This window comes from Siphateles boraxobius, unplaced genomic scaffold (assembly GCF_051911475.1).
Source record: "Siphateles boraxobius isolate OS27281-9 unplaced genomic scaffold, OSU_SipBor_1 310, whole genome shotgun sequence".
Lineage (NCBI taxonomy): Eukaryota > Metazoa > Chordata > Actinopteri > Cypriniformes > Leuciscidae > Siphateles > Siphateles boraxobius.
In genome coordinates, this window is record NW_027508932.1 from 70,001 (window position 1) to 82,500 (window position 12,500).

At 46.0% G+C, this 12,500-nt stretch overlaps 2 protein-coding genes across 5 annotated transcripts in view; one reads left to right on the forward strand and one right to left on the reverse strand.

Moving 5' to 3' along the window:
• The window catches only part of hpdl (4-hydroxyphenylpyruvate dioxygenase-like), a 14,118-nt gene extending 9,597 nt beyond the window's left edge, over positions 1-4,521 (reverse strand). Inside the window, exon 1 of the mRNA XM_077194083.1 lies at positions 3,853-4,521. Coding sequence (XP_077050198.1) covers positions 3,853-4,508 — 656 coding nt within the window. The 5' untranslated portion in view covers positions 4,509-4,521. The remainder of the gene's footprint in view (positions 1-3,852) is intronic.
• A 360-nt stretch (positions 4,522-4,881) lies between these two features.
• Positions 4,882-12,500, forward strand: part of zranb1a (zinc finger, RAN-binding domain containing 1a) — a 20,218-nt gene continuing 12,599 nt past the window's right edge. For 3 of the 4 annotated variants that reach the window (XR_013186215.1, XR_013186217.1, XR_013186216.1), the window contains exons 1-3: positions 4,886-5,113; positions 6,138-7,000; positions 11,536-11,723. Coding sequence is in view for 1 of the 4 variants with exons in the window: in XM_077194089.1 (XP_077050204.1) it covers positions 6,253-7,000; positions 11,536-11,723 (936 nt within the window). In the remaining 3 variants the exon portion in view is untranslated. Of the gene's footprint in view, positions 5,114-6,137; positions 7,001-11,535; positions 11,724-12,500 lie in introns of all 4 variants that reach the window. The other variant, XM_077194089.1, reaches the window with a different exon arrangement.

The following is a 12,500-nucleotide window of genomic DNA, read 5'->3' on the forward strand; positions in this document are numbered from 1 at the left end:
TGGGAACAACGCGTAATGGAAGCGTCACGTTTTACACGTGATACATACGCGAGTTTGTGTAATATTGGGGAGAGTAGACAGAAACTATCTTTGGAAAAAAGATATGTGAAGTGTAATTTAATTGTTTAGTTGGTCTGACGTCTCGTTGAATAACATGGGGAGGCGGGGTTTATGAGCTATACTAGGACCGGCCACCGGGGGGCGATCGAGACGCTTTGGCTTCACTTTTCAGGGCTTGTGCGGCACACTTGGCTCAAAACCGGGATATTAGCAATTACCCGGTCACGCACGGCCATGTAAACACCGGCAAAAACCCGAATATGCTCATATCCCGGATTTTAAAAACCGGGATATGATACCTGGGGTATCCCTTTTCTAACCCGAATTTTTGGTCATGTAAAGGCGTATCGGCATATTCCCATAATGATTTGTGTTCTGCGCATGTTCTACTCGCAAGGAATCTTGATCTTTTGAGTAGAGGAACTTCTCGGCGCATACAAAACCCCGCGTGCAGTATACCGGAAGTAAACCTGGCGAGACGCAGCAAAGCATACTTTTGTAGCGAGGTCAGTACCAGCACCACAGCGCAAACAAAGGCGATGGCTATCTGCCCCGAACTATTCATTATCCGCGTGCGGCTGCTGTGGTTGTCTTTGGATACAGGAAGAAGAATCGGAAAAATGACGCATATTGCGTCTTAAAGGGGTGGTTCAGAATTTTGGACATCGGGCCTCATTTCCAAGTGAGCCTCAGTGTTATTTATCAGTGGAGACAGTTTTCAATGTTCATCCAGTCGTTCCAGTTGCATATTTCGCCGGTGCTAGGCTAGCGCGAGTCAACAGTAACTGCTAGCATGTCATTAAATACAGTTTTACCCACTCCACAGTAACGTTACACCAAAAGCAAACAAATTATAACGCCAGACTATAGATGTAAATGTCTGTTAAGGAGAATAATTTTGGAAATCAAACTACCCTTGCATCTCAATGATATAGTTATACTTCCTTCCCTATTAGCACAGTCTACAGCAGCGGCGGAGTGATATCAAGTTACCTAGGGGCAACCGAGCGTGCCGGACCACAAGACAATCACGCAAGTGTATTTACCTGCCACTGACACTCATCACTACAGAAGCAGAGTATATTTCATGACATGTAATAGCAAGACATATGACAATGTCCACGTTTGAAAGCAATGCCAGTGTTTCGGACTTTGAAGATGATGAAGACGAGGAATGTGTGTTATTCAACGAACCATATATGTATGAGCCGGAATACACGGATGAAGAAAGAGAAAGAATGTCTATGGAGACAGCAGCCAGCGGAGATGCCCTACAGAACCGGGCAGAACATCGGGAGACCGATGGTGCCAGTGCAGAAAATTTATAAAAATGCAATATGAAATATGTTTTATTTTGCGCGGAAGACGTTCGCGGCAAACGCGTCGCCCTATTAACGTCATTCACGACGCCCAGCGCGAATGATGCGTCTATTCGCGTCTTTGCATTGAAGTGAAAGTGACACGTGATGGCCAAGTATGGTAACCCATACTTGGAATTTGACCTCTGCATTTAACCCATCCAAGTAAGTGCACACACATTAGGAGCAGAGTAGTGAGCAGCGAACACACACACACTGCAAACGTGGATACACACACCCGGAGCAGCGGGCAGTGGCGCCCGGGGAGCGATTGGGGGTTAGGTGCCTTGCTCAAGGACACCTCAGTCATATTCCTGCCGGTACTGGAATCGAACCAGCAACCTTTGGGTCACCAGTCCAACTCTGCTACCATTAGGCCATGACTGCCCCCATTGACTTTGTGTGTAATCTACTTGCGCAAATAATTAAATTCGCATACGGTGTGAACACACCATAAGTAATACTCATTCTCCACAATGCATTGAACTATAACGTTATCTCCACTAACATTGACATTTTCAATCTATCAGTTTTGAAAGGGACTAACTTCATTAGCTAGCTAGAATAGCCTGACTAAAGTTGTAGCTGTTGCATCTGGAAAGACGGCTGGAACTGCATTCCTTCTCAGTAACCTGTGACCGTTTCGATTACGGTTGTCTTTAAAATCGTCTAGTCTAAAATGACCACTGCAAATTTTAAACTTTTGTAGAGTCTCTGCCTGTGTCTCGTTGTCCAAGCCAGCAGCAATACGCCAAAGTTGGATCCTTTCTGGATCTTTGAATGGAAATTTGTGGAAACTTCGAGGTGAACATTTTTTGGATTTATTATTGCAATTGCGAAATGCACACCGAATCACCATGTTGCCAATATCCTTCGTTTGTTGCCAATATCCCTCGTCTACAAGCTAGCTAGACGTCCCGACTGTCGTGCGCTTCTGTTTTGTGTTTACTTTTCGGCGCAGTACTACTAACCGGAGCAAAGTAAACTTCCGCCGCTGCTGAGAAACTAGTTCCTGTAAATGTAATGTGATAATTGAGATGCAAGGGTAGTTTGATTTCTAACATTATTCTCCTCAACAGACATTTACCTTGACGTTGCAAGCGCCGTCTTCGCTGTAGAAGTCACTTAAAACTTATGCATTTGGCAGATGCTTTTATCCAAAGTGACTTGCATTGCATTCAAACCAATGTATACTTTTTAGAATTTCACGCAACCCCTGGAAATCAAACCAATGACCATTGCAACTTGCAGGCACCATACTTACTGTTTAAACCACTTACATTTCTGCATATGGCAGATGCTTTCTTTGCATTGCATTCAAGCTGTACATTGTGTTCATGAATTCCCTGAGATTCAAACCCATGACCTTGGTGTTGCAAGCGCCATACTAATTTTGGTGATGGCAATTTCAAAACACTGCTTCATGAAACTTCGAAGCCTTTACGAATCTTTGGTTCCGAATCAGTGTTTCGGAGCGTGTATGAAACTGCCAGAGTCACGTGGTTTCAGTAAACAAGGCTTCATTACGTCATAACGGGTTCGAAACACTTCGAAATTTCAATGGTTCAGCGCTGGGGCGATGTTAATAATATATTTACACTCTCAGTCACTGAGAACCAATAAACAAGTGTCTGTGGGTTTATCCTGATCTCTGATCAGTGTTATACATTTGTAGATGCTTTAAAGTTAGACATTAGTATAATTAGAATGAATAATGGTAATTAATAGTGGTATTGGCCTGTTTAGCTGAGCCATTCATTGAATAAACAAAACAAACTCCGACAATCGATAAGAACATACATACACTTGATAATCTTATTAGATAATTGCAATTTACTTTCAATAAAAAAAATTGCAATAGATTTGTAAAAGGTGTTTTATGAATGTTTGGCCTGGGCTTTTGTTGCATTTACACTGTTCTGGCCACTAGGGGTCGCCACGTGTCGGAGTGATCGAAACCTCGGCACAACACGACACATTTGCACAAAGCCTCGATCTGCCCATCACTACTAGTCACCTAAAATGTATGCATTTGGCAGATGCTTTGGGATGATCAAACGTGACTTGCATTGCATTGAAGCAGTTCATGCATTCCCTGGGTATCGAACCCATGACCTCGCCAGGCACCATACTTTATTGTTTAAGCCAGTTGGTATGCATATGGCAGATGCTTTTTTTGCAATGCATTGCAGCTATACATTTTATTAGTTCATGCATTTCCTAGGATTCGAACCCATGACCTTAATGTTGCAACTCTACAGTTTGCCTGTTCTCTTTGAACTTGCAATGCATTCAATGCATTTACATTGGATCGGTTCATGCATTCTCTGGGAATCAAACCCATAGCATTTGCATTTAATCTCCAGTTGTAATAGTAATAGACACGTGTGTCAGCAGCAGCACCAGGCAGGAGACTGGATGATGATGCTGATACCTGTCGAAGAAGAACCTCTGGAAGCCGAAGTTCTGCTGGTACCAGCGGGTGAAGAGTGCAGTGCTGCCCCGCGGACACGCGTACGTGATGTGGTCGAAGTGGCTGATGGGACAGTGCGCGCGCTCCGCGGTCTGCGACCCCGGCTCGACCCCGCTGAAGCCCGGCAGGAACACACCCCGGTACTGGGAGCAGTCGATGAGCGTGTGGCACACGTTCCCCACCGCGGACCGGAGCACGGAGAAGCAGACCGGCCCGCGGGCATCGCGAACCTCGGTGGGCGGCTGGAGGAACTCGCAGAGACCCTGATCCCGCAACGCCCGCGACGCGCGCTCCACGCAATCCACCTCGAAACACACGTTACTCACGGTGTCCACCGGGTAGTGAGCGTGCGCCCCGTATAGACATCTCAGGTCCTGATGGTCTCTAGCGGTGACGGAACTCCAGGGCCCTGACTGAGGTCCGTTCACCGGCTCGTTCGGTCTCTCGTTGACCACGAACACGGCTGATCCCCTGCGGAGCGCGAGCTGCTTCGCTCGGTCTGTCTGTCTGGCCGCAAACACATTAAACTGGAACCGGGAAACGAGGTTATGAGCAACTTTATCCACGTTTGAGACGTGCAGTGCAATGTGATGCAACCGTTTCAGGTAGGCCGCCATGTTGGGAATGACGTCACGCAGAGGGGCGTGTCGAGTTGCAACCACATTCAGGCTTGTGTTGTGTGGGGGTATTTTAAATTATCAACACGCTTGTTTGGTGTTCTTATTATTTCTTGGATGCCTCGGTGTTGTATTAAGTTTTTTTTTTAATAATTAAGGCGTTCTTTGTAATACGGACAACAAGTAATGACCATATTCATTTTTAAAGTCATTTATTTTCACGATTATATGTATTTATCGCTTGAGTTTACATAAAAGATTGCCTAAAAATAAATGAAAACAAATAAAATGAAAATAAAAGAACGATTTTCTCATTTTAGGGTTGGTTTTCACATGGTGTGGAATCGTCCAATCGGCAGCTGTGCGTTTGGTCACGTGCTCGTGACGGTGCGCAAGACGCTGGTCGTTTTTATTTTGTCAGCGCCGCCATTAAATCCGCATCTAAATCAACATTCATAGCTTAGAATCAGTATTCATCGATTTAAAAACATTCAACGATTTATATAAAGCTCGGAGTACAAACAACGCAATGGAGTTCGAATAACAACAGTAAAGACTGACTGAGGTGATTAAAGTCATTAATGAGGAGTCGCGCGCGGAGCGATGTGAGTATTTACATGTTTTAGCATTTATTTGTGTCTGTCGAAGTATTAATGTGACTTAAATACAAATAAGAGTGTCTCTGAGTGCGGTGTGCGGGACGAGTGTCAATAATTATAAGATTAACACAGTCAGTGCTGCGAGATATCAGTAATAACAACTGAACTGTGACATGGGTGTCAGTAGATGTTGACACTGTCAGTGCTGTGATAACATAATACTGTCATTAACATCAGTATTGAGATCAAATTAATACTGTCAATATTAATAACATCAGTCCGGAGATAACATTAATACTGTCATTAATAACATCAGTACTGTCATTAATACTGTCATTAATAACATCAGTACAGTCAGTGCTGTGATATAACATTAATACTGTCATTAATACTCACATTAATAACATCAGTACAGTCAGTGCTGTGATATAACATCAATACTGTCATTAATACTGTCATTAATACTCACATTAATAACATCAGTACAGTCAGTGCTGTGATATAACATTAATACTGTCATTAATACTCACATTAATAACATCAGTACAGTCAGTGCTGTGATATAACATTAATACTGTCATTAATACTCACATTAATAACATCAGTACAGTCAGTGCTGTGATATAACATCAATACTGTCATTAATACTGTCATTAATAACATCAGTACAGTCAGTGCTGTGATATAACATCAATACTGTCATTAATACTCACATTAATAACATCAGTACAGTCAGTGCTGTGATATAACATCAATACTGTCATTAATACTGTCATTAATACTCCCATTAATAACATCAGTACAGTCAGTGCTGTGATATAACATCAATACTGTCATTAATACTCACATTAATAACATCAGTACAGTCAGTGCTGTGATATAACATCAATACTGTCATTAATACTGTCATTAATACTCACATTAATAACATCAGTACAGTCAGTGCTGTGATATAACATCAATACTGTCATTTTCAATTGCTTCCTGGTCTGTATTTTTTGACATGTCTCGTTTTATTTTGTGATTGCAGATTTCTGTCTCCGCCTCAATGTGTGACTCTAATGCAAATGTGTGTTGAGTGAGTGAGTGAGTGTGTGTGTGCGCGAGTGAGTGTGTGTGTGTGTGTGTGTGTGTGCTGATCCATCATGACAGAGCCGTGTGTGAAGTGGTCGTGTGAGTACTGCACGTATGAAAACTGGCCGTCTGCTATTAAATGCACCATGTGTCGGGCGCAGAAACCCAGCGCAACCATCATCACAGCGGAGCCGTTCCCGGGCAGAACCGACCCGACCGCGGGACACCCGTGGGACCCGGTTCTCATCTGTCCCGACTCCAGCGCACGGCCCCGGGTCCGGCCGGCCCAGTCCGTGGAGCCCAGCGGGAAGTGGTCGTGTCAGGTGTGCACGTTCCTGAACTGGCCCAGATCGGTGCACTGTACTCAGTGCCGAAGCCTCCGGGCCACAGAACCGCCATCCGGCACCGGCCGACCCACACCAGACCCGTGTGAGGAGTACAACGACCGGAACCGGCTCAACATGCGTGTGCAGTGCTGGACCTGCCCGGGCTGCTCTTACGAGAACTGGCCCAAGTCCCCTCGCTGCGTGGTGTGTGACCAGCCCCGACCCAACGACGCCTACCAGCCCGTCGAGCCTGACGAGATTAACGAGCTCTCCGCCGTGATTAACGAGTCGGAGCGCAGACGAGCGCGGGGTGTGTGTAGCGGAGCGCGCCGGCACTCGCCCGGCTCGTCCACACGCGAGCCAGAACTGCAGATCGAGCTCGCCGCCGGAGCTCAGAGCGGGAGAGACGAGAGAGAGATGGACTTCAAGAAGCTCAAGCAGATCAAGAACCGCATGAGGAAAACAGACTGGCTGTTTCTCCACGCCTGCGCTGGTGAGTGTCTCTTTACCCTCGTAGGGTTTCTGTCTTAGGGCCCTATTTTAACGATCTAAGCGCATGGTCTAACGTGCACGTAGGGCGTCCGAATCCAGTTTTGCTAGTTTAACGACGGGAAAAATGGTCGGCGCTCCCGGCGCTGGTCTAAAAGGGTGTCTCGATTCTCTTAATGAGTAATGGGTGTGTTTTGGGCATAATGCAATAAACCAATCAGAGTTTCATCTCCCATTCCCTTTAAAAGCCAGTTGCACTCGAGCCATGGCGGATTCGCTATTTACATGGAGGAATTTGTGATGAAACAGATCTGCTCGTGCGCGAGGTTAAAGCTGTGTGTGTGTGTGTGAGAGAGAGGTAAAAAGTGTGTGTGTGTGTGTGTGAGAGAGGTTAAAGGTGTGTGTGTGTGTGTGTGTGTGTGAGAGAGGTAAAAGGTGTGTGTGTGTGTGTGTGTGTGTGAGAGAGGTAAAAGGTGTGTGTGTGTGTGTGTGTTTGTGTGTGTGAGTGAGAGGTTAAAGCTGTATGTGTGTGTGTGTGTGTGTGTGTGAGAGAGAGGTAAAAGGTGTGTGTGTGTGTGAGAGAGGTTAAAGGTGTGTGTGTGTGTGTGTTTGTGTGTGTGTGTGTATGAGAGGTTAAAGCTGTGTGTGTGTGTGTGTTTGTGTGTGTGTGTGTGAGAGGTTAAAGCTGTGTGTGTGTGTTTGTGTGTGTGTGTGTGTGTGTGTGTGTGTGTGAGGTTAAAGCGAGACCATTTACGGGACAAGCCGGATTCAACCATATCTTTGTGTACACAATAATAATCTTTTACATTCTAATCTTTTTATTTTTAATATTTGGTATGTTTGTGTGCTCCTGCACATCCTTGTGTGTGTAATAAGCAGAGTGTAGCGTTGTAGAACGGCCTATAGTCGCACATTACTAACGCACTCTTGAAATAACAAAAAAATACTGCGCCATTGACTTTAGAGCAGGTTTCAGTTGGTCAATGGCTCAGTCTATTTCAGTTCCTCAAAATAGCAATGCTCCAACAATGCGCCTGAACACCCTCGTGGTTCTCAGACCAGCCACCCATGGGCCACAGATGTGTACAAATGCATTTGCTATTTAAACAACGTGGCACAGGACGAGAAAATGAAACCTAGTCGGCCTGAAACTAGCAAAACACACTTGCCTGGCGTCGCATTGCTCCGGGTGTATGATAGGGCCCTTAGTCTCGCATAGCCAGATTTATCATGTTAGTTCACTCGTGGCAGATTATACGCATACACAGCTCCTGTCTGTTTGAATCGGGAAAGATTGACATGCTTGTCACGATTATGTTTCAAATCAGTCTGATATCAGTCTGACGTGGACATTTGTGGATAAAATAACTTGAAGATCCATCGCTGATAATACCAATATAGTTCATGTCGCTGGATTGACTTGTTACTCACAGCCAAAATGCAGTTTAGTTCGGCATCTGCCTGCTATATTATTACATTTATATTTATATATTTGCCAGATGCTTTTATCCAAATCAACTTGCATTGCATTCAAGGCACACTTTTGATCAGTTCACGCATTACCAAATAAAATATTTATTATGTGATTAGGTGTAGTTACCATTGTGTATAAAAACAAATTTAACAAATATTAAATATTGGTTATATCACATACATTTATATATTACCAAACACTTTAGTGTCACTCTAACAGCTGAAATCACTGAAATGATTTTATTAATATCATTGCACAACAACAAGTAAACACACACACACGTGACAGTGACCTTTACTCTGATTCCGAAGCATCCAAACCATGCGAGTGTGTGTCAATGAGCAGCTCGTGTTCTGGGTCGGTCTGACATGTGCAGATCTGTGACTGATCTCTTCAGACACTGCCCTTTAAAACGTGCTTGATCATTAATCTAATAAACATTTCCCTACAGCTGATCCCGAACGTGTGGAGCGAGTGAAGAGAGTGTATGCATGACTGCGGTTACATGCAATGAGCGGCAGAAGCACTGAGAGGCAGAAACACCGAGAGGCAGAAACACTGAGAGGCAGAAACACTGAGAGGCGGAAACACTGAGAGGCGGAAACACTGAGAGGCAGAAACACTGAGAGGCAGAAACACTGAGAGGCAGAAACACTGAGAGGCAGAAACACTGAGAGGCAGAAACACTGAGAGGCAGAAACACTGAGAGGCAGAAACACTGAGAGGCAGAAACACTGAGAGGCAGAAACACTGAGAGGCAGAAACACTGAGAGGCAGAAACACTGAGAGGCGGAAACACTGAGAGGCAGAAACACTGAGAGGCAGAAACACTGAGAGGCAGAAACACTGAGAGGCAGAAACACTGAGAGGCAGAAACACTGAGGGGCAGAAACACTGAGAGGCAGAAACACTGAGAGGCAGAAACACTGAGCGGCAGAAACACTGAGCGGCAGAAACACTGAGAGGCGGAAACACTGAGAGGCGGAAACACTGAGAGGCAGAAACACTGAGAGGCGGAAACACTGAGAGGCGGAAACACTGAGCGGCAGAAACACTGAGAGGCAGAAACACTGAGAGGCAGAAACACTGAGAGGCAGAAACACTGAGAGGCAGAAACACTGAGAGGCAGAAACACTGAGCGGCAGAAACACTGAGAGGCGGAAACACTGAGAGACAGAAACACTGAGAGGCAGAAACACTGAGAGGCAGAAACACTGAGAGGCAGAAACACTGAGAGGCGGAAACACTGAGAGGCGGAAACACTGAGAGGCGGAAACACTGAGAGGCGGAAACACTGAGAGGCAGAAACACTGAGAGGCAGAAACACTGAGAGGCAGAAACACTGAGAGGCGGAAACACTGAGAGGCGGAAACACTGAGAGGCAGAAACACTGAGAGGCGGAAACACTGAGAGGCGGAAACACTGAGAGGCGGAAACACTGAGAGACAGAAACACTGAGAGGCAGAAACACTGAGAGGCAGAAACACTGAGAGGCGGAAACACTGAGAGGCAGAAACACTGAGAGGCAGAAACACTGAGAGGCAGAAACACTGAGAGGCGGAAACACTGAGAGGCGGAAACACTGAGAGGCGGAAACACTGAGAGGCAGAAACACTGAGAGGCAGAAACACTGAGAGGCAGAAACACTGAGAGGCGGAAACACTGAGAGGCGGAAACACTGAGAGGCGGAAACACTGAGAGGCGGAAACACTGAGAGGCAGAAACACTGAGAGGCAGAAACACTGAGAGGCGGAAACACTGAGAGGCGGAAACACTGAGGGGCAGAAACACTGAGAGACAGAAACACTGAGAGGCAGAAACACTGAGAGGCAGAAACACTGAGAGGCGGAAACACTGAGAGGCAGAAACACTGAGAGGCAGAAACACTGAGAGGCAGAAACACTGAGAGGCGGAAACACTGAGAGGCGGAAACACTGAGAGGCGGAAACACTGAGAGGCAGAAACACTGAGAGGCAGAAACACTGAGAGGCAGAAACACTGAGAGGCAGAAACACTGAGGGACAGAAACACTGAGGGACAGAAACACTGAGAGGCGGAAACACTGAGAGGCGGAAACACTGAGAGGCAGAAACACTGAGAGGCTGAAACACTGAGAGGCGGAAACACTGAGAGGCGGAAACACTGAGAGGCGGAAACACTGAGAGGCGGAAACACTGAGAGGCGGAAACACTGAGAGGCGGAAACACTGAGAGGCGGAAACACTGAGAGGCGGAAACACTGAGAGGCAGAAACACTGAGAGGCGGAAACACTGAGAGGCGGAAACACTGAGAGGCAGAAACACTGAGAGGCGGAAACACTGAGAGGCGGAAACACTGAGAGGCGGAAACACTGAGAGGCGGAAACACTGAGAGGCGGAAACACTGAGAGACAGAAACACTGAGAGGCGGAAACACTGAGAGGCAGAAACACTGAGAGGCAGAAACACTGAGAGGCAGAAACACTGAGAGGCGGAAACACTGAGAGGCTTATTGGGTAAAATCATACCCTATATATAGCATTGTTATATATTATATCAATTAAATATTTAACGTATTTTCTGCATAATTGGACATTTTTAAATAAACACAGACAAAAAAACTATACAAGTTTTAGTGCTGGACAATATGATGATATACTGTTGATATAAGTGTTCACATGTATTTAAAGCTATATTGTATTTATATAAAGAGTTCACAGGCTACTTTGCTTTATGTATTTCCCCGTTGTTGAAATCAGGCTCATATAAATGTGAGGAAACATGATTCCTGCTGCATGTCAGTATCCATGATCATTGGATCTTTGGTCAGTTGTAAGGAACAGAACACTATATCGAGTCCAACCTTTAGTTTAAACTGATAATCATTCGTTTTACTGGCGTTTTTGCAGTTTCTCCTGTTAAATCCAGTCACTCAGCAGCTCTTCTGCCACTCAGTGTTCCTGCGGGAAACTTGACGTCAGAGCATATCCTATATACAGTTCTGATGAAGATTTGTAGAAGCTCTCGTGATGCAACGTCAAAAAGACGATCAGCAGTTAACTATTATGTGTGTGTGTGTGTGTGCAGGTGTGGTCGAAGGCGATCTGTCGGCGGTCGAGGCATATAAGTCGTCAGGTGGTGACATTGCGCGTCAGCTGACCGGTGACGAGGTGCGTCTGCTGAACCGGCCCTCAGCGTTCGACAGCGGATTCACACTCGTACACCTCGCCATACGCTTCCAGAGGCAGGACATGCTGGCCGTGCTGCTGACAGAGGTGTGTGTGTGTGTGTGTGTGTGTGTGATGGGTAGGTTTAGGGGTCGGGTTAGTGTATGTGTATATGTGTGTGTGTGTGTGTGTGATGGGTAGGTTTAGGGGTCGGGTTAGTGTGTGTGTGTGTGTGTGTGTGTGTGTGTGTGTGTGTGTGTGTGTGTGTGTGTGTGTGTGTGTGTGATGGGTAGGTTTAGGGGTCGGGTTAGTGTGTGTGTGTGCGTGTGTGTGTGTGTGTGTGTGTGTGATGGGTAGGTTTAGGGGTCGGGTTAGTGTGTGTGTGTGTGTGTGTGTGTGTGTGTGTGTGTGTGTGTGTGTGTGTGTGTGTGTGTGTGTGTGTGTGATGGGTAGGTTTAGGGGTCGGGTTAGTGTGTGTGTGTGTGTGTGTGTGTGTGTGTGTGTGTGTGTGTGTGATGGGTAGGTTTAGGGGTCGGGTTAGTGTGTGTGTGTGTGTGTGTGTGTGTGTGTGTGTGTGTGTGTGTGTGTGTGTGTGTGTGTGTGTGTGTGTGATGGGTAGGTTTAGGGGTCGGGTTAGTGTGTGTGTGTGCGTGTGTGTGTGTGTGTGTGTGTGTGATGGGTAGGTTTAGGGGTCGGGTTAGTGTGTGTGTGTGTGTGTGTGTGTGTGTGTGTGTGTGTGTGTGTGTGTGATGGGTAGGTTTAGGGGTCGGGTTAGTGTGTGTGTGTGTGTGTGTGTGTGTGTGTGTGTGTGTGTGTGATGGGTAGGTTTAGGGGTCGGGTTAGTGTGTGTGTGTGTGATGGGTAGGTATAGGGGTCGGGTTAGTG